Source organism: Rutilus rutilus (genome assembly GCF_951802725.1).
Source record: "Rutilus rutilus genome assembly, chromosome: 4".
NCBI lineage: Eukaryota > Metazoa > Chordata > Actinopteri > Cypriniformes > Leuciscidae > Rutilus > Rutilus rutilus.
Genome location: NC_140212.1, coordinates 35,531,694 through 35,554,587, shown reverse-complemented (window position 1 = coordinate 35,554,587; position 22,894 = coordinate 35,531,694). Strand labels below are relative to the sequence as shown.

Below are 22,894 nucleotides of genomic sequence, written 5' to 3'. Positions count from 1 at the left end.
CACACAAATCATAGTGTGCAGATACTGAATTTAGTTTTCTTTCACATCTTGCGCTTAAATATGCAAAATTGTCAAAATATCCTCTGTCATACATGGTTCTGCTGTTTTAAGTGAACATAAACAGTTGGGAAATAAATCACATGTTTCTCTAGTATATTGGATCCATGCAGCTCTAGTCAGCAGCCTAATATTCCTGCTGACATATTATATCCTGACATATAATTTGTCAGCAGCCTAATATTCCTGCTGCCTGTATGTGTTTAAGGTTAATCAAGTAACAAAGGAAAATCATTCCCTAATCTTATGAAGGATTAATATATATATTTTACTTATAAAGTTACAACTGTGCAGTGTTATTTTACATTTGATTAAAATTTCTGTACCTAAATAGACCTGAAAACCTGATACAACGATACAAATACAACTGAACAAAGATACAAATTAAATAAACAGTGCTTTACTGTTTATTTAATTTGTATCTTTGTTCAGTTGTATTTATTTGGTTGTTTTTGCTTTACGCGTGAGCTGCGAATGGGTCCCAAACAGAAATACATCATCAGCTAGGCTTTATCGTTATTATCACGGGAAGACTAATTCTTATCGTGGGGAGAATTGTTACCGGTATATCGCAAACGATAATATATTGCCCATCCCTAGTTGGATGTCCATCTTAAAAATCCATCACCATATTTATAATAAAACCATCATATTTAAAATATTAGAAATAAATCAAATAATATAGTAGAATTTATTAAATGGGTCATTCCTTGGATTCTGTAATATTTCAGTCCCCTAGATTTTTTAAAGTGGTGGTTCACCAAAATGAAATGTTAAAAGCTTTTCACAATACTCTGGTATGTCCTTTATAATGAATACAAATAATTATTACATTTAAAGCTATAGTAGGTAATCCTGTTCAGAAACACTTTTTTTTATACTGGGTGAAATGGTCCTTCCATCCTGATAGTAGTCAATACATTATGTGTTCAGAAAAAGGAATGAAAAAAATCAGACCTCTGTAGCAGCTGCAGGACAGTAAAAACTCTGACCAATCACTGCCATTCGGTGCGAATGTAAAGAACCAATCAGATGCCTTCATGTCTCATGCCCGAGCCCCACTGCGCGCGCTGCCCTGCGTGCACTCATCACGTCACCGTTCCCGGAAATATTCAGCTCAAAGCACCTGCATATGCAGTCAGCGAAGGCAAACAAGGCAAAAACTACTTCCTCGGACCCTGCCCGCACTCTTGAACGACCTCCTCTGCTTCGCCCTCAACCCCGGACCTGTCCTCGAACCGACGATGCGGTACTTGTCTCCGGACTCGGAGTGTACGTTAGTCTTCATTAGTGTCAACAATGTTTTCATCATGGAAACTCTTACATGCAAAACACCGTATATGTTATGAATCTTACACGAAATTCACCTTCATCACAGTGTAACTGATGGTAATGGAAAAACGTGTATCAATGCAACCTGTTTTTAGTTTTGCCTTATAAATATAGCTTGTTACCGAATGAAACTTTACCATTATCGATATGCTTGCTTGATAGTGAGTACTAAAAGAAATCTTATTTGTTTATATTCATAGTGATAAAGGTAGGTATTTTATTACATGTGATTCTGACATGATGTCACTGTATGTACTGCGCTCCTTCCTCTCCACTCGTCTCAGGTAATAAATGCGTCTTCTAGCTGAGCCTGAGCGTTTGGCGTCGCGCGTTTATGTGTTTTGGGGGCGTGGCTTTGGAAGGAGCTCAGAAGGGAGGGGGTGGGAGTGAATGGAAATAATGAGCTGTGTTTATTGCTGATTAAAATGTCTACAGTCACTCGATTTTTATATTTTCGAGTACTTACATTTTAATTATGTATTGGTATATAAAGACAGTTTAAACAAATTTGGAATGTTTTTTTTTTTAGAAAAATCCTACCTACCCTGCCTTTAAATAATTTTTAGCATTAAAAAAAATATTATTTCTGTCTTACAGCAAGCATTTTGTCATGTCCCTGAGGTTCTTCGCTGAATTTGTACTTGGAAAATAATTAATAAAATGTGCACAGTGTCTATCATTTTTGGCAATAATGCAAGTATTTATTTGTGTTCTTTGCTTTTGAAAAAAAAAAAAAAAAAAAAAATTCAAGATATCACACTTTTTATTCATTTTTTGAGGTGTATTATAGTCAGGGAGGGTACTGTCAAGCTTAACAACTCAACCCCATCACATACAATTAAGATGGAAAATGATGACTTTTCAAAATTTTATTTTAATCCATAAAAATCTAAAATATACTTATTTTATTGGCTGCCATGTGGCCCACTCTTCTACACCACATTAAGAGCAGTGGCCATTTTGAGCAAAAAAACTCAACCCCATCACACTCAACCCCGTCACATATGTCATTGTTTCGAGGTTGTAAACATTGTGACGGTTGAGTTATTCACTTAATTTAATCAATGATTTCAATTTAGAAATTTAATTTCAGTAAATATATTATTACCAAAATCATAACTCATATTTTTGTTATAGATAAAATATTTGATGTAATGTTTCCACTTAAACTTTAACAGGCATCCTAGTCAGAAATGGCACCCACATCAACAGCAGAGAGGCAAAGGCAGTTTCGTGCACGCAGATGCTGGCTCATTTCGGCCGCCTGTATCCGGGATCTTGTCCTTTCGGTCATGACCATAGGTGAGAGTAGGAACGTAGATTGACCGGTAAATCGAGAGCTACGCCTTGCGGCTCAGCTCTTTCTTCACCACGACAGACCGGTACATCGACCGCATTACTGCAGAAGCTGCACCGATCCGTCTGTCAATCTCCCGTTCCATCCTTCCCTCACTTGTGAACAAGACCCCAAGATACTTGAGCTCCTCCACTTGAGGCAGGAACTCTCCACCAACCTGAAGTGGGCAAGCCACTCTTTTCCGACTGAGGACCATGGCCTCGGATTTGAAGGTGCTGATTCTCATCCCAGCTGCTTCACACTTGGCTGCAAACCATCCCAGTGCATGCTGAAGGTCCTGGTTTGATGAGGCCAACACGACAACATCATCTGTAAAGAGCAGAGACGAAATCGTGTTGTCCCCAAACCTGACACCCTCCAAAGGACCCCGGACCCCATACTCCCGGAGTACCCTCCACAGGCCACCGCGAGGGACACAGTCGAATGCCTTCTCCAAATCCACAAAGCACATGTGGACTGATTGGGCAAACTCCCATGAACCCTCTAGCACCCTGTAGAGGGTATAGAGCTGGTCCAGTGTTCCACGGCCTGGGCGAAAACCGCACTGTTCTTCCTAAATCCGAGGTTCTACTATCGGCCGTATTCTCCTCTCAAGTACCCTGGCATAGACTTTCCCAGGGAGGCTGAGAAGTGTGATCCCCCTGTAGTTGGAACACACCCTCCGGTCCCCCTTCTTAAAAAGAGGGACCACCACCCCGGTCTGCCATCCCAGAGGCACTGTCCCCGACCGCCACGCTCTGCTGCAGAGGAGTGTCAGCCAAGACAGCCCCACAACATCCAGAGACTTGAGGTACTCAGGGCGGATCTCATCCACCCCCGGTGCCTTGCCACCGAGGAGTTTCTTGACTACTGTAGCAACACTGACTTGGCGTCCGGCCAGATGGTCTGAATTAGGCGAATCCTGACTTTTCAAACACAGCCCCTTTGTCAGATGAGAAAACAAGAGCTTTTTGTTTTTACTCTTCTGCAAAATGTAAGAATAATGCACAATGTCTAGATAACGCCCCAGGGTAATTACCAGCGCCGCTCTGGCTGGGGTCTCCCTGGCGTATGACACATTTATAACATGCTCTGTATTGTTAGCAAATGGATTCGACCAAGTCCCCTGATTTTCAATCTCGTGACTTTACACCACACACACACACACAGATATACACACACACATGGCCATATATGGACTTCCACTGGTAAAATTTCATTTTACTAACTATTACAAATGTACAAAGAGTGTTCCAGGTAATTTGCATGTTCCCCAGTGTGATATTAGAGTAGTTGTGTTTTTGAATCACTGTAGTCTAATCCTAAAGTACCTTTGTTCAACATAAGAATGTATCTCTATGTTTCTATCTTTGTCACTATTCGTTCTTGGTCTTGTTTTAATCCCCTTTGTACGACGAAGGAGATTTTTGATAAGAGACTGTGATAAACGTTATGGTTCCATGCGTTTTAATTCCCCGAGCATAATATCATATTTTGCCTCCTTGTGATTCCACACGAGGGTCGGGCTGCATTAACACACAAAGAGAATCTTCCCGCTCGGAATGCTCTAAGATGATTCGTCCTCCACGAAAAAGGGGGGCACAGGACACTGTACACGGGACACTGATAAAAGTCCAAACCTTCAGTCTCCTTTCTCTCTCTTCTCCCTCCTTCGACTCCTCCGAAAACTTTGGAAACCCAAGTCCGGACCGGCTTCGCCCTGCTTCTCTTCTCTTTTATTTCTTTGTATGTTTTCTACAGTCTAGTTTCGTTTTCCTATTCGCCTCTGTTCATTCACGAGCTGAATGAACTTAGCCTGAATCATTCCTGGCAACTTCACCTCAAAGACAGAGACTCTTTGAATTTCCCGTGACCTTGCTCGCCCGGGAGAGATGGGAACACACGCACGCTGCTCTTAAGCACACACGCAGGACTCTGCTCTCCTCAACATACACAAGAGAACCATTTTGCAAGATAAGTTAACTGAACTTTTAATGTGATCTGATTTCCTTGTTGGCTCTCAAGGTCCACTTTGTTTGTGATTTTGCCATAACTTAAAGAGATCGTTCCAGAGGATCTCTTTTTCCTCCCTTTTCTCACACTCTCTCATTATCTCTCCGATCTCTCTCTCTCTCACTCTGATCGTTCATTTTGCTTTAACTTTCCCTCGCTCATCCTCACTCTCTCATCCTATCGTAATTCGTTCTTCGTCTTCTTGTAATATATTCCGTATACAACTGTAGTATGTATTATTAGTTCAATGATTAAAATCCATTATATCCTAGATTGATTCTGTCTATATTTCTCACATTACGAGTCCCTGAAATGTTTGATCTAGCTACAAGCTTTACAATTTGATTACGGTTTTAGTAACCTAAAGTTATAAGGACAGGAGAATAGTTTTCATGGCCAGAAAACAATTTTTCCTGGAATTATAAGAAGTGATACTTTTTATGAGAAGTTAATCTTACGGTCTTTGCTGGACAAACAACTGTTCGATAATTACATTAATTTCCAGTAAAAGATATCAGGATAATTGATCTGAAGAATGGTATATTGATATATTCAATTAATCTATTTTTTCATAATTTTAATGTAACTGTAATATGCAATATATATTAATCATATTCCTGATTAATTATTAAAATTCCCTGTATATCATTTGAGCTAATGCGTTTACGTTACATTACCTCGGTGACTTCAGCTTGGGTGATGGACGAGTCCACCTCTGAGCCCTCAGCCTCTGCTTTCTCAATGGAAGACGTGACAGCGGGATTGAGAGATCCTCGAAGAGAGACTCGGCCAAACGTTCCCAGCAGACCCTCACAGTACGCTTGGGTCTGCCGAGTCTGTCTTGCTTCCTCCCCCGCCATCGGATCCAACTCACCACCAGGTGGTGATCAGTTGACAGCTCCGCCCCTCTCTTTACCCGAATGTCCAAGACATACGGCCGCAGGTCAGATGAAACGACCACAAAGTTGATCATCGACCTACGGCCTAGGGTGTCCTGGTGCCACGTGCACTGATGGACACCCTTATGCTTGAACATGGTGTTCGTTATGGACAAACTGTAACTAGCACAGAAGTCCAATAACTGAACACCACTCGGGTTCAGATCAGGGGGGCCGTTCCTCGCAATCACGCCCCTCCAGGTGTCACTGTCGAAGTCCCCCAGTAGAACCACGGAGTGCCCAGTCGGAGCTCTTTCCAGCACCCCTCCCAGAGACCCCAAGAAGGCCGGGTACTCTGCACTGCCATTTGGCCTGTAGGCACACACGACAATGAGAGACCTATGCCCAACCCGCAGGCACAGGGAATCGACCCTCTCGTTCACAGGGGTAAACTCCAACACATGGCGGCTGAGCTGGGGGGCTATAAGCAAACCCACACCAGCCCGCCGCCTCTCACCATGGGCAACTCCAGAGTGGTGAAGAGTCCATCCTCTCTCGAGGAGTGTGGTTCCAGAGCCCAAGCCGTGCGTAGAGGTGATCCCAACTATCTCTAGTCGGAACCTCTCAACCTCACGCACAATCTCAGACTCCTTCCCCGCCAGCGAGGTTACGTTCCATGTCACTAGAACTAGTTTCCATGTCCAGGGATCGGGTTGTCGAGGCCCCCGCCTTCGACTGCCGCCCGATCCTCTCAGCACCGGCCCCTTATGGTCCCTCCTGCAGGTGGTGAGCCTATGGGAAAGCGGCCCCACGTCGCTCCTTCGGGCTGAGAATGAGCATGTGTAATTGTCTAATGCACGGTTCCCCAAACTGGGGCTTTTAAACCCATGGGGTATGTGAAGGAACTGCAGGGGGTTCGAGTTGATGAATAGCTAATCATTTATAAAATCTTAAAAAAATTAAATAAATCACTAGCTAAAAATATTTAATTATTTTATTTATTTTTATTTTATTTATAATACACACACACACACACATACTTGGTAGCTCAGCACTGTGGTGCCTCTATGAATAAATATGGATTAGACCTTTTTTTTCTTTATATTTGTTCAGGTATTTTATGCAAATGTTCATAAAGTAATATTTTAAAATGTTGGAATTGTTGAGTGCGTGCAAGAGTCCTGTTTATGTTGAGTTTTTGTGTTAACATGGCATTTTCTTTTGTAATGACCCACTGATTGTTACTTATGTTATTATGAACTTTTATCTGCTGCAGTTTTGTTTTATGTTCCAGCACTGAGGAATGTTTTAGACACTAGTGAATTTACCTATTGTGCCCATTTGATATTACATGGTTGCCTAAAATAAAATAGTGTTTTGTTTGAGTCTCAAAGAGGGATTTTCGTATAAAAGAAATACAAATTAAAAGTAGGCCAATGTGTCCTTTCAACCCTGTTACAGTATTCAACCCCATCACATTATTCTCAACCCTGTCACATTAATATTTTTGGGAAATAAAATAAGGAAGACAATAAAAAATTAACCCTCTGGGGTCTGAGGTGTTTTTGGGGTCCTTGAGATGTTCTGACATGCCCTGACATTTGTGCTTTTTTCAGTTGCTTATAAACATAGTAATGGCAAAAAAAAATTACACACTATTTAGCACAAACAGGGCTACCATAATATGTGAGCAACAAGAATGTACATGTCTGCATTTTTGAGAGAATAATGTTTATGCGTGGTTATTGAAAAAACTAAAAACTAAAGTTTCTGAAATAAGACCACAAAACACACACTAAATATGTGCCAATAAGACTTTTGTCTAATGGATGTCATCGCCTAGTGTTTTTTCTTCAAAATTATGTGAAAATCACCCTGCCTAATCCTTCACATAACACAATACATTGATTTGAATTTTGCAAAGCACTTTCTGTTTGGAAAGGCAATATTCGAGTGGGCGTCGACGATCATGTATATGTAGTGATTCACACCTGAGGACCGCATACTTAATGAGCCATTCATTCAGGTGAGTCACTGAGCCACAAGAATGCAAGAGCAACAGTTGGAAGCATCTCAATTCTTTTTTATTTTTCCACATATTGTGCTTGCAATTTGGCCTATAATAGCCAAGGAAAACATGTAATTGTGCAGTTAATTCTCATACTGTATTTTCAGTTTTGGAATATTTATCCTCTCCCCAAATTTGTCACTAATAAAACACAATAAAAATTATTTAAAGAAAAGGCTTATATTTACCTTTTAATAGTTTGTTTACATCTACCTTGTAAATATTTAAATAAACAACAATTCAAGTGTAATCTTTCTTTGTACAAACTAAAGTATTCATTTTATCATACATATTTCAAAGTTAAGGATTTGATTGATTATTTGATTATTTTTGACAAAAAAATTGGCAAATAAAAGCTTATTTGAGGTGGCAGATATTTTACAGTAAAAATGTATCTATCCAAAACTAATCAACGAAATGTTGTCTTTCATATGTCTGTAACATAGGTCTTTCATTTTTATTATAAGGAATATAAATGCTAATTTGCAGTTTAATACGTTGCTTATACAAATATATATATGTGCATACACACACACATATATATGTGTATATATTTATACACAAAAATAAATTTTATTTATATTTTTTATATACTTTTTTTTTTTCACAAATTGTGCTTGTAAATTGTATAATATCCAAGGCAAGGCAAGGCAAGGCAAGTTTATTTATATAGCACATTTCATACACAATGGCAATTCAAAGTGCTTTACATAGAAGAAATTAAAATAATAAAAAGAAATAAGAATAATTAAAACAGTTTAGAAGAATACAAAATAAAATACAGTACAAACAGTCGGACGAACATTGGCACAGTGCTCATTCAGTAAATGCATAGTTAAACAGATGTGTTTTGAGTCTGGATTTGAATGTGACTACTGTAGGAGCACGTCTGATCTCCTCTGGAAGCTGGTTCCAGCTGCGGCTGGCATAATAGCTAAAAGCAGACTCGCCATGCTTAGAGTGAACCCTTGGTATTTCTAGCTGATATGATCCTAATGATCTGAGTGATCTGTTGGGTTTATATTCAGTGAGCATATCTGCAATGTATTGAGGTCCTAGGCCATTGAATGATTTATATACCAGTAATAATACTTTAAAATCAATCCTAAATTTAACTGGGAGCCAGTGTAAAGACATGAGGACTGGTGTGATATGTTCATATTTTCTGGTTCTGCTCAGAATCCTGGCGGCAGCGTTCTGTATGAGCTGCAACTGTCTTATGGTCTTTTTGGGAAGTCCAGTGAGGAGTCCATTACAATAATCCACCCTGCTGGTGATGAAAGCATGCACAAGTTTCTCTAAGTCTTGTCTGGAAACAAAGCATCTTATTCTTGCAATATTTTTCAGATGATAGTATGCTGATTTAGTTATTGCTTTGACATGACTACTGAAACTAAGGTCTGACTCTAGTGTCACACCAAGATTCCTGACTTGATGTTTAGTTGTTTGACCCCTAGAGTGAAGGTATGCGTTCACCTTGAGAACTTCGTCTTTGTTTCCAAACGCAATGACTTCAGTTTTGTCTTTGTTTAACTGAAGAAAGTTTTGACACATCCAACTGTTGACTTCATCAATGCATTGGCACAGGGAGTCAATGGGGCTGTAATCGTTGGGCGATAGGGCTAAGTAGAGCTGTGTGTCGTCTGCATAGCTGTGGTAAGCAATTTGGTTCTTTCTCATTATTTGGCTCATTGGGAGCATATACAGGTTGAACAGGAGTGGTGCAAGAATTGAGCCTTGAGGGACTCCGCATGTCATGGATGTCCACTCAGACTTATGGTCTCCTATACTCACATAATAACCTCTCCCATCTAAGTATGACCTGAACCATTTTAGGACTATCCCAGAAAGCCCCACCCAGTTTTCCAGCCTGTCCAGAAGTATGTTGTGATCGACAGTGTCAAATGCAGCACTGAGGTCGAGTAGTACCAGCACTGATAATTTGCCTGAGTCAGTATTTAAGCGAATATCGTTTATTATCTTTATGAGCGCTGTCTCTGTGCTGTGGTGCGGTCGGAAACCAGATTGAAAATTGTCAAAGTATCCATTCGAGCATAAGAATTTGTTCAGCTGATTGAAGACAACTTTTTCAATGATCTTGCCTATGAAAGGAAGATTTGAGATCGGTCTATAGTTGCTTAATATGGTCTTATCCAGATTGCTCTTTTTCAGGAGGGGCTTGACAACTGCAGTTTTTAGGGAGTTTGGAAAACTACCAGAGAGAAGTGAAGCATTTACCACTACTAGAAGATCTGCTTCTAAACTGTTTAACACACTTTTGAAAAATGATGTTGGAAGTGTGTCAAGAGCGCAGGTTGATGTTTTAAGGTGCTGTACGGTGTCTTCCAAAATTTTGCCATCAATTTCTTTGAAATCAGACATAGTAACTACTTTCTCAGGTGGTTTGATCTGTCTGACCCCAGTGCAACTCAAGGATGTGCTGATCACCTTTCTGATATTATTGATTTTCTCAGAGAAGAAAGAAGCAAACTCACTGCACTTGCTGTCTGAGAGCATTTCACTGGGAATCTGGCTTGGGGGGTTTGTCAGTCTCTCTACAGTAGCAAAAAGAGTGCGTGTGTTGTTTAAATTGCTGTTTATAATATTTGAGAAGAAAGTCTGTCTAGCTTTGCCTAGTTCCATATTGAAAGCATGAAGGCTGTCTTTGTAGATGTTATAATGGACTACAAGTTTTGTCTTCCGCCACATGCGCTCTGCTTTTCTGCATTGTCTTTTCATATTTTGCACTACTGTTGAGTTTCTCCAAGGTGCCTTTTGTCTGCCACTCTTCTTCCTGACTTTAACAGGAGCAATATCATCAATTACACCTTTAACTTTTGAGTTAAAAGAATCAAGGAGAAAATCAACAGAGTCAGCAGATATGCTTGGTGTTAAGGATATAGCCTTCATAAATAGGACACTAGTGTTCTCATTTAAGCATCTCTTCTTGACAGACACAGATCTAGCTTCAGTGGCAGGAGAGATCAATATATCAAAGAAAATACAGAAATGATCAGACAGTGCTACATCCTTAATAACAATCGATGAAATGTTTAGACCCTTACCGATAAGTAAATCTAGAGTGTGTCCACGATTGTGTGTGGGTCCATGTACATGCTGAGTCAGATCAAAAGTTTTTAAAACAGTTTTGATTTCTTTTGCCATATTGTTTTCTGCATTATCTATATGGATGTTAAAATCTCCAGCAATGGCAAAACAGTCAAACTCTGAGGTAATTGTTGATAACAGTTCTGTAAAGTCCTCAGTGAAGGCTGGAGAGTATTTTGGCGGCCTGTAAATAATGATAAGTAAAATGCGTGGAGCACCTTTTAACACAATACCCAGATATTCGAAAGACGGGTAATTCCCAAATGATATTTGCTTACATTGATAGATATCTTTAAAAAGAGCAGCTAGACCCCCACCTCTCTTAACAGCTCTGCAGACACTCATAAAAGTAAAGTTAGGAGGGGCTGCTTCATTGAGGATTGTTGCACTGTAGCTGTCTTCTAGCCAGGTTTCATTTAGAAGCATAAAATCCAGGTTGTTTGTGGTTATTAAGTCGTTGACTAGAAGTGATTTATTTTTAAGTGAGCGAATGTTTAAAAGAGCTAACTTAACAGACTTACTTTTCCCCACAGCAATATTAGTTTGACGTGTAATAGGCACCAGATTAGTTGGGTTTGCTGCACGGCTATTGAAGGCCTTAGACTTTCTATCATGTAATAGAACAGCAATAGAGAAAGATACAGGCACACTGGGTTCCCGCTTGTTTTGTAAACATTTGAGAAAGTTACTGTTATCAAAACGGGGACCCGACACATATCACTGAGAGCTGGTATCAGTTGTTTTTGGTTCACCTCGAGCAGAAGGAGGAGGGTGTGGGCCCTGGCGTTGTGGCAGAGGCCGAAGAGCTCTCACAGGAGGGGGAGGGCGAGCTGGGCCCGCAGGCTTTGGTGGTAGTGGTGCCTGTCTTTTTTTAGTTGGTATCTGGGGGCTTGCAGCAAAAGAGTGGGATAGTCTGGTTCCAGCATGCACCAGTTCTTCCATTTTCTGTGAGAAGCACAGTAGTGGCGTTGCAGGCGAGAGGGAGAAAGTGTCTGGTGAAAGGGGCTGTTGCTCCGGTGTTATAGGAGGCTGTAATATGCTGTCCTGGCTTCCCTGGCTGTTTTCCAGGAAGTCGTCCTTGGGTGCTGAATCTTCAAGCAGTTCTGATATGGCTGTCTGTGGTGAGCTCTGTGTGCAGGGCTCAGCTGAGATTGTGTCCGTGAGCAGAGGTTGTTGTGGCGGAGTGGTGTTATCATGTCCATTTTGCTGCTGAAGTGAAGTCCCGTGGTCATTCATACTGTGTCCAGGTGTGTGTGTGCCATTCAGATTGAGTGGATTGGCACAAACCGCAGAAGGATGATTTAGGGAGAAGTAGATATTGTCCTTTAACACTCTTGAACCAAGTTTGTTTGGGTGATGGCCGTCCCGATGAAACAGTTGTCGTTGACTCCAGAAAAGATTGAAATTGTCAATGAAGTTCACTGCTTTTATATTGCAGGTTTTTTGCAGCCATGTATTAAGCCCAAGCAACCGTGAAAACCTGTTTGTTCCTCTTGCTGGTAGTGGTCCACTGATGAATGTTTCAACTTTCAGTCTTTTAAGTGTTTCAAAAAGTTCATTGAAATCCTTCTTAAGGAGTTCTGACTGCTCTTTATGAATATCATTCTTCCCCACATGTATGATGAGTCGATTAGCAGTCTTATGTTTCATCAGAATGTTCTGAAGTTCCCTGTTTATATCAGAAGTTGTTGCTTGTGGAAGGCAGCACGTAGTTGTATCCCTGCTGCTAATGTTTCTGATTATGGAGTCCCCCACTATCAGAGTCCTGGGCTCGGCTGCGCTCTGAGCTGAGTGCCGCTGTCTGCTCGACCTTGAGCGCCAGTTAGCATCAGTGTTAGCTACTGGCCTATTCAGTCTGTGTTCGATCACATTCATCACATTTGTGGATTCCTCATTTACATTCATTAGTACTTCAAATCTGTTCTCAAGATGTATAGGCGGTGGTAGGAGGCCAGTGTTTGCAATCCTTGTCAGAGCTGTATCTGGGGTAGAGGATGCTACTGCGGTAATATGTGATGCTCGTGACAATCTGATGTCTCGAGTGCCTTTGGGTCTCGCTCCCTGTTTGTGCCATCGATTAGTAAGTCGATCGGCTTGTTTCTCTACCTGCCGAGGAGTACTAGTTTCATGGGACTCACCGGTATGCTGAGGGTGTCCATGACGAAGCTCTGTTGTGTGCTCCGTCTGGTTTGGTGGTCCCGTAAATAACTTTGTTTCTAGAACTGCAATCCTTTGTAAAAGTCTGTGGCAGTTAGTGCAGCAAGTAGATTCCAGAAGAGGCATTTTCTCTTATCCTTGTAGGCAGTTGTGTTTTCCTTTCCCGGTATGTAAGCTGGTCGGGTAAAAGAATTTTCAGTTTTTGTAGTAATCCAAACTTTGTCGTATGAGCACTGTGCTGATTTGCTGAAGTTAAAATTAGGTGATAAAAGGAAATAAAATAAAGGAAATCAAAAATAGAAAAAATAGGAGATAAAATGTAAAAGCGATAGAGCAAAGCGCGGAGCAGTAAGCAAGAGCGTCCGAACAGTAGCTGAGCAGGAAGTAGAGCAGGTAGATCCAAGGTAAACATGTCTAGTAATTGTGCAGTAAATTCTCATACTGTATTTTCAGTTTTGGAATATTTATCCTCTCCCCAAATTTGTTACTAATAAAACACAATAAAAATTATTTAAAGAAAAAAATTATATTTACCTTTTAATAGTTTGTTTACATCTACCTTTTGAGGGACATTTTCCCTTATTATTATTCCTCACAGCACTGCGAGACGGTGTAAACAAGTAATGATCTGAATAAACTCGTGTTTTCTCGAGCTGATATGGGGCTCGAGAAAACACAGCCCCTCACAGGTTTGCGCCGTGGATTCCCGCGAGTCAGACGCGGATACTGTGTTTGTTTTAGGCTCGCGCAGTCTTCACTCGGACGCGCGCTTCAATCCGTTGTGGAGACTCTCTTTTCGTTCCAGTGAAATTACAAAATAAAATACACACAAGCATGTGTGGTTGCAACCACTGATAAACATAATCTGATTTGACAAAAAAAAAAAAAACTATATGAGTGCGGATTCGAACTCAGAACCTCTGACACGCTAGGCAAATGTTCTACCACTAGACAACTTGAGTTCACGTATTTACTCACGTGAAAACTCGGTGTTTAGTCGGCGTGATCAATTCGCTCTTGAACATGCTGCCGTTCGTCTGAGTTACAATCTTCCTCTGAGGAAAAGCCAAGGTGAGTTATTCCTCGCTGTCCAGGATCATCTGAAGGGCGTCTTTAACGGAGAAACGCGCCATCCTCTCTAAACGCGATGAACTATCAGTGAATCTGATCTGATGAAACTTCGTGTTTTCAAGGCATTGATCGGGGGGGCGGGTGCGAAGCATAGATTACCTAAACTATTTACCATGTCAATAGCGCCGGGGGCGGGGCGGCCTCAGTTCATTATAGAGATAATTAGGCAGAAGGAAAAAACGGTACCTCTCCTTGCTTTCAAACGGATTACATGAGTTGAAAACATTTGTTTTTTTTATTAATTACTTCATTTAAAAGAAGAGATTTCAAGCTTCATAAAGACATATATCACGTGCCTGTGTGAGAAGTATTCGCTGAGTTATGATTCATTTTCGGACGCGTTTCAGAATGGACTACACGGACAGAGAGAAGGCAGAACTCGCTCCGTGATTATTTTTCTTAATTTGGCGAAAAGCACAACACTTTGTTTTTATTGTGAGTATACAGAAAAATAATACACATTTAACAGAATCGATTGATGTATGAAACTCCTATGGAAAATCAAAGTCAACAGAGTATTTATGAGTTTCTTTTACACTGATAAAAAAAAAGCGAGCTGGTATCGCCGCGATACCGCCGACCTCAGGGGGTTAAAGCATTTCTTGCTGATTACCACCCGACATGTTAAGGGCTAACACAGTAAAATTGTGGTTTTAGTGAAACATCTAAATAAAAAATTTTCTTACTAAAATAAAGAGACCACGGACAAACAATTTGGATATTTGTGACTTCCATCACATACAAATGTGAAAATGATCATAAATGTTACATTTGAAGTCGTTGAATTGGTATGAGGGACACATGAGCAGTAGGTAGATGTTTGTTTTATAACAAGTTTTGTGTAAAATCCTGTTTAAACTAATTAAATTTTGTCTGTTACGGGGTTGAGAATAAAAGGTGTACAAATCTGAAAAAAACTGAAAATAATAAAGTCTTTAATGCCTGAGATGGGAAAATATGATTTTTTGAAGGTTTGATATGTGCCTAATAATGTGGGGTATTTAGAAATGTAATCATACGTAATTCAAAAATGAAAAAAGTCCAAGTTGAAATATTACCGAATCCCAGGAATGACCCAAATATATACTGTAAATATATATTTGTGATGGATTTTTTAATCAATCATAACTAACATTTATTTTTCTTGCAGGAATAACATTCTTATGCTTTTGAATCCTAAATGTTTCCAAACCCTTTTACTCAAAAACTTGTGACTGAGTGTGTGTGTGTTAATGAATCATGGCTGAATACAACAACAAAAGGGGAAATGTATCTAGAAGGATGTCTAGGTTTATGAGCTTGTGATTTTGAGTAATAAAGTCAAGCAATCAAGAAAACAGAGTTTGCTTCTACCAAGTAACAAAATGGTTTGCCAACCAATCAAATTGTAGGAAAATGATTTAATGCATCATGTAATTTTCGCCATGCTCCTATTGTATAAAAACTGTTGTATTCTTTTTGCTGTTGGGATTCTCTCTGATATTTGTCTGAGATCCTCCGGCTGTGATCAAAGCATATTCGAAAGCATTGCCTGGAGTCTGTTTAGTTAAAGGGCACCTATTATGACTCTTTTCACAAAATGTAAAATAAGTCTCTGATGTCCCCAGAGTATGTATGTGAAGTTTTAGCTCAAAATACCCAACAGATCATTTTTTACAGCATGTTTAAATTGTCATTCTTTGGGGCTCAGAAAAAAGCGCTGTTTAAGTGTGTGCCCTTTAAATGCAAATGAACTGCAGCTGCACGGCACAGAGGGCGGAGCCTCACGAGCTCGCGCTCAGAGCCAGGAGAATCTCATCTGATAATAACCATTTCTCAATACCAAGTACGCAAAGTTCGGACTTGAGTCCTTGGTAGTTCGGACTTGACAAGTTCGACTCAGGAGAACGAACTCCCGAGGACGGGAGGACGCAAGTCCGATAATTCTGAAATGGAACAGCGGCGTACTTGATAGCGTCACTCAGCTCGCTCTGGCTACTCCAGTTATCTCTTTATGTATATCTAGGCTACAAATAAAACAAAATATGTTATAAACCACCACTGTGCCTCTTTTCATTTTCATTTAAAAAAATCTTAAACATATTGGCCACAAAAATGTGGTTCAGGCAACGCAATTGATTATCTTCACTGCATATTTATAACAACACGAAATATAAAGCACAACCCTGACTCTTGTTTTCATTTTAAAAATATGATAAATAAAAAACATTATAGCCTAATATTGATCATTAAAACTAACATTTAGCAAAAAGAGACAGGGTTGTGTCATTTTATTTTATTATATATGTACATACAGTGAAGAGAATGTAGGCAACATGTATAATAAATATTTTATGTTTTAAATATATAAAATAAATTGACATAACCTTTTTTGTTAAATGTCAGTTTTAATGATCAATAATAGCCATTATAAAAGTATAAGCAGCCTAAAAGGTATAAGAAGCTATACAATAATAAAGCAAACGATTCAGTCAAACATAAGTCAGCTCTCTAGGCTACAACGTTAAAGTTAAATAGACTAAATAAAGCTATGAAACTTCACTTTGCCCTCAGCTTAACGTTTTGCCAGGGAACAAATTATAGATTAATAAGACAAATAAAATAAATAAATAAATAAATAAATCATCCGTTAGAATATGCACAAGACAATTTATATCTCATGTTAAACCACTAGACTGGAGACATCCGAGCCAGCGGTAAACGTCAGCAGCACTAGCCGAGGAAAGGCTGTTCTCGGCGGGGTACATGAGCGCCGAGCGTCCGATTGCCTGGTTCTCACAACTCCGAAAACGTCAGATCAAATTTTCAAATAGGCGCTATCTTTATAAATAAACCAAAGATTTGAGCTTTAAACAACTACATTCTCGCCTGAAATACTCTTAAAACTACATTTCGTGACACAATTACAGCAGTATTTTTTCTCATCTGCTATTGACACTTGCTGGTTGGTGTGAGATGCATTCTGGGATACCTGGCTGTCTCAAGTCCGCACAAGTCACCTCTCGATGCATCCTCTGTAAAAGGGGCGGATCAAGAACACATCCGGGGATTTGAACTGGACTTGGCTAGATGTGAACTTTGAATTGGAACAGTACTTGGGCAGCGACTGATGACGTTTCACAAGTCCACAAGAACACAAGTACAGACAAGAACGCATATTGAGAAACGGCTAATATCAGAACAGAAACTCTCAGTTGCGGTGTTCATTTCGACTCGGAGTCGGACAATAATGCCCACAGAGCCAGAGAATAATGCTGTATGGAGATTGGACAGGTATAGTTTAGTTTAATTATAGTTATAATTTACTTGTCATCTGCTTTTATCCACTATTAATACAAGCCTGCTGTAGCAGACCCCGTCCGAATGATGACCAAAATATACTGATGAGTTCAGTGAAGTTTATTGTACATCACACAAAAGATGAAGCGTTAGTTTTACTCCAGAGAATCACAGTAAGAGCTGAACAAACACAGTATAAGAAGTGAGCATTAAAGTCTTATCCATAAACTCTCTCTCTCTCCCTTTCATTATCATCAACATACACAGTGAAGTACACAAAACACTCGTTACAACTAACAGTAAACAAATATAAACACACCTTTTCAGTGGGTGCTTAATAAACTGGTAAACCTTATATCCGTAAAACGACTGAATGAGCTGTCATAAAGTGCGTGCTCTCTAGGGGTGTAACGATTCGTTTTAACAACGATTCGATTCGTATCGCGATTCGTGGTTGTCGATACGATTCAAGGACGATATTGGTTCATTTAGAACGATACGATCCGAAACGATTCAGTGACTTGAAATCGATTCAGTGACTTTTTAGCCAAAAATTCTTGAAAGGGAATCAGGTATCAATTAATTAAAGAGTGCACGCTACGAGCACAGTATAACGATGACAGGACATGAGATTTCGTTTTTCTGAGGTGAGAGACTTTATTTCGTTGTTATGAAAATAATGATAGAATAATGACACTGACATATAGCCTGACAACATCATCTGACCGCAGATACTGAATCTGGACAACACGTCTTTTTCTAATTTAAAACGTAACGACGTTGCATGCTTGTAGTTTATTTTGTGCTTTATATATAGGCTAGTGAAACGATATAAGCCTGCAGCGCGCGCCGCCGCATTTGCGCGTGCAATTACATTTACATTTACATTTATTCATTTAGCTGACGCTTTTATCCAAAGCGACTTACAATTGCTATATATGTCAGAGGTCGCACGCCTCTGGAGCAACTAGGGGTTAAGTGTCTTGCTCAGGGACACATTGGTGTCTCACAGTGGATTCGAACCCGGGTCTCTCACACCAAAGGCATGTGTCTTATCCATTGCGCCACACCACCCCTGTTGAAGAGTGCGCTACTGCAGTATAGCGGCTGAGAGGACAGGACAGTTTTTCTGAGGTGAGAGACTTTGCGCTGCTTGTCTTTGCGCTGCTGCTGGCGCGTCACGCATGGCGATCATGTCACAGATAGGCAGGCTGAATCGAGTAACGTTTAACGCCTTTATCATTAAAAGTGCTAAGAAAAAAACATCCTTATAAAGTCTGACGTGCTTAAATCTAATGCGTTATTTCGTAGTATCGATACAATCGATTCATTACCTTTTAAAACGATGTTAGATCGATATATGTCTAGACCGATATAACTTGCCGAGCACAGAATGATGTAGTTGGATCATTAAGAATATAAATCGATACATCGATGTAGTTGATGAATCGTTACACCCCTAGTGCTCTCACTTTCATTTTTGCCGTGGTCAGTAACGTTAGGCCTGTCGCTCTTAAGACCGTAAGCTGGATCACAAACAGTACAGATCCATCCTCGAGTAACAACGGGAGTAAATTAAGACTGCTATGTTCATTCTTACATCCAACAACAAAACACCTCAATCGCTTAGGAGACATTCTTGTCTACAGCTGCTCAAGCGTCGAAACAATGGCTGACTGTCCAGCTCTCTCAGGGCGGGTCTATGCTCAAACTGCAGTGTCAATCAACCATCATGGGCGGGGCCTGTGCAATTCTACGTCACATTGCATAGAATCTTAGAACAGCTCATTTGTTCTAAGTGCTTATGATTTATTGAGATTGTAAAAAATTTTATCATTATAGGATGCTCACACACTGCCAACACACATTTATGTTCAAACACCATGTAAAAGTGAATTTTGCATAATAGGTGCCCTTTAATGCTGCGCAGCAAGTTAGGTAGTAAAGCCTACTAGACACTTTGACAGTGTTATAGGAAAAGGGATGAGACGTCATCCAACTCAAAGCCAGTTGTCAACTGTAGACGCTAAGCTAGATTATAAAGATTATTAAGTGTCGACTGTAGACGCCCCAGATAATTCTGAGTCAGGTGCGAAATAAGAAAAAAATCTACCATATTTTTTTTTCTGGAAGTCTTGAAAAGCACATTTTCTCTATAGTTCATTATTAAATCATTAAATATTTTGTATTTACTGTTTAAGGCTTTACTGTACCAATACAAAATGTGATATTTTTTTAACAGCCAACATGGTGAAATTACATGTAAAAAAAAAAAAAAAAAAAGAGAGAGAGAGAGAAAAAACAAAAAAAATTAGTTTGAAAATTAATCAGATTTCTCAAAACTTCCAGAAATGATAAAATCATGTCAGATATTTTTATTCTGAAGTTAATCTAAATCTTTAAAATGACCTTACACAGAGAAAAATTTAAAAGAAAACAAACAGATCATTCTTAGTAATCTAGTAGGTGAGGACTACAATGCAATCAAAGTAAAATGCAACAAAAATGTTTTCAAGAAAAATGCTACAAGAACACCATTTTTTTCATTGGAATTAGTTTTGTTAATAGTAGATGTTTTCTCTATACATTTGAACATGATTTTGAATGTGATTTAATAACTTTGACTGTACCTTTAATCCTCATTAGTAAAGGTTGTGCACTTGTTTAACCTTTAATCCTCCTTAAAATTATCTTTTTGGTTTTCTCTTATCTTTTTTGTCTGTATAATTATACTTGTTGTAACATCTGGCATCTACTGTATATACCCTACTGTTCAAAAGTTAGATTTTATCATGTTTTTGAAAGAAGATTCTTATGCTCACCAAGCCTACAGTACATTTATTTGATCAAGAACACAGTTGAAAACAGCAATATTGTGAAATATTATTCAAATGTAAAATAACTGATAATGTACTCACCTGGACTAAGCCCTGCTTTTTTCTGTGTTAGCAACCGATCACTGTTTGTCTTGAAAAATAATGATTGAATAAGAAAGGTTTTGATTATTATTAAAATCACAGTAAAAAACTTACATTGTTTTTTTGGCCTTTGAATCTACTGCCTACTACAATGAATTTCAACTTTATTGTTTAAGATGTCATCTAGACCTTTTAGACTTGGTCATTTTTTTAAATACATTTTCATCAATGCAGAATCAATGGGCTCTATGTTTAAGGAGACTGCTTTACTCACTTTTGTTCCTGGTTTGCAGTTTAGTCCTGTGCCAGACTCTCCTCCACTGCGAGCACTCCCTGTTGGTGACGCTCTCTGTCTTCCTGTTCTCTTGTCATTACTCAAATTCTGCTTCGTTCCCTTCATCCTGCCCTGAGTTCCACGAGTAGCCATTGTCTGAAGCTCTTGTTGGTCTTTTGTCAATCTGCGTTTAGGTCTTCTGTTACACTCCTTGACACAACAATTCACACAAGCTATTTAATAATTATAGACTTGACAGTTGTTTTTTTACATTTCAAATTTGTAAAAACCTGGTATGACATGCCATTTATAAATAGAAGAGAAATTGTTTAAGATTATTAAGATTTTCAATCTTTTACTGTAGTTTTGTACAACTTGTTGACATGACATACAAGGGTATCAGATTATAAATCCTACTGCTGAAAAAGTTGTTTAATCATATTTAAAAAGAACTGAAGCCTAAGTTTATATCTACAATCACTGTAAAGTCAAAATGCTTGCAACAGTTTGTAAATCTATTTGTTATACTAGAAAATACACAGTATCATTTATTTTTCAGTTTTAGTAAATTAATTCTAGTTTTATATTTATTTGATCCCTTAATTCAACAAGGACAAAACAAAGATTAGTGTCATCCATATTGAAAGTAAATAAAGACTTTCGTTTGTATTCTGTGTATGTAGCCTAAAATGACAAGAAAAAGACTTGCTGTTATTTCGGTTTCCTCTTGAATCTGTTCTTCATCTGCAGCTGCAGAAAGCCTCTGCTTGATTTTTATAATCTCTAACTGCTGCTCCTCCCCATTATGAAAAAGACTTGAAGTTTCTTTTCTCAGTAAATGCCCAAGCACTAGATGCCCAAACTCACCCCTCTCTACAAAAGAGACAGGTTTGAAAAGAGTGATACAGGCTCATTTGGTCTTCTTTTTCAGCTGAAATAAATAATAATAAAAAAATTAAGGAAATGTGTGTTGTTGTTGTTTATATATATATATATATATATATATATATATATATATATATATATATATATATATATATATATATATATATATACAAAAAAAAATATATACAAAAAAAAGAATGAGCTACTTTTAACTGAAGTCAGCAAAGTCAATTTTGAGAAAAAAGTTTTCTGGAGGAAACAAAAATCAAACAATCACCTAGCAACCATACCTTAAATCCCTGATAATAACACCAGACTTGGCACACACCAAGTCAAAAACCATATCTATAGAAAAAAAAATATATTCAACCTTTTTTTAAAATATTTGCAGGTTTGCAGTTTTGTTCCCTCAGTTTCCTATTCTCCCTAGTGTTACTCCCATTTACTCCTTCCTTAAACCTATCCATACTATGAAGGGTATGATTTCACAATTCTATGATGCAATCTGCAACTTGTGTGAAAGCTCACTTGCATCTATTAAATCTCAGTGGGAGGAGGACATAGGAGAAAATATTCCAGAACATCAATGTGTGCACTCATCCTTTTGTGCCAAACATGGTCTGATTCAGTGTAAAATCCTTCATCGCACCCACTGGACCAAAGTTAAAATATAAAATATATCCTGATGTGGATCCCATGTGTGACCGCTGTCATCAGGCCCCTGCAACTACTGTGCATATGTTTTGGTCCTGTCCATCTTCACACTATTATGGTCCCAGATCTTTAAAATTGGAATTGGCTGTCACAGCTTTATTTGGTGCTCTCTTTTTTTTTTGCTTAACATGCCCAAATATAAGATTTTGTAGCTTTTGTCACACTCTTGGCAAGACTTCTAATTTTAATAAATTGAAAATCACCTAGACCCCCCAGCCCATTCTCCATGGATTAATGACATTTTTCATTTTGTCAATCTAGAAAAAAATCTGACATATAATTAAGGGATCGTCTGAACATTCTCTTTATTATTTTTTTCTACATTGGCACACACACACACACACACACACACACACACACACACACACACACACACACACACACACACACACACACACACACACACACACACACACACACACACAAACTCCAACAAAATTCACTTTGCGAATACAGTGTGCAGAAATATTCTTATATGTGAACAATTAATATTTTAACACAAGTAATGATATAGTGAAGAAAGAAAGAAGAAGAAAAAAAAAAGAAAGAAAAAAAGGTTAAATTATTGCTGTCTTATTAAAATAATTAATAAAGGGTTTCCATACTGCATAAAAATGATCAGTCTTATTTTTTAAGGAAAATCTCATCTTTTCGAGTTGAAAATGGTGCATAACATCTCTAATCAGGGCAGAGCAGCTTGGTGGATTTTTTTGTTTCCAGTTGAGCAAAATCAATCTACGTGCT

At 38.8% G+C, this 22,894-nt stretch overlaps 1 protein-coding gene across 1 annotated transcript in view; it reads right to left on the bottom strand.

The window, feature by feature from the left end:
* Positions 1–20,755, bottom strand: part of LOC311289010 (uncharacterized protein) — a 32,105-nt gene extending 11,350 nt beyond the window's left edge. The window contains exons 1-2 of the mRNA XM_084406753.1: positions 20,552–20,755; positions 20,278–20,326 (exon numbers count right to left, since the gene is read on the bottom strand). Of these exons, the coding sequence (XP_084262879.1) occupies positions 20,278–20,326; positions 20,552–20,704 (202 nt within the window). The 5' untranslated portion in view covers positions 20,705–20,755. The remainder of the gene's footprint in view (positions 1–20,277; positions 20,327–20,551) is intronic.
* Between the last annotated feature and the right edge of the window lie 2,139 nt (positions 20,756–22,894).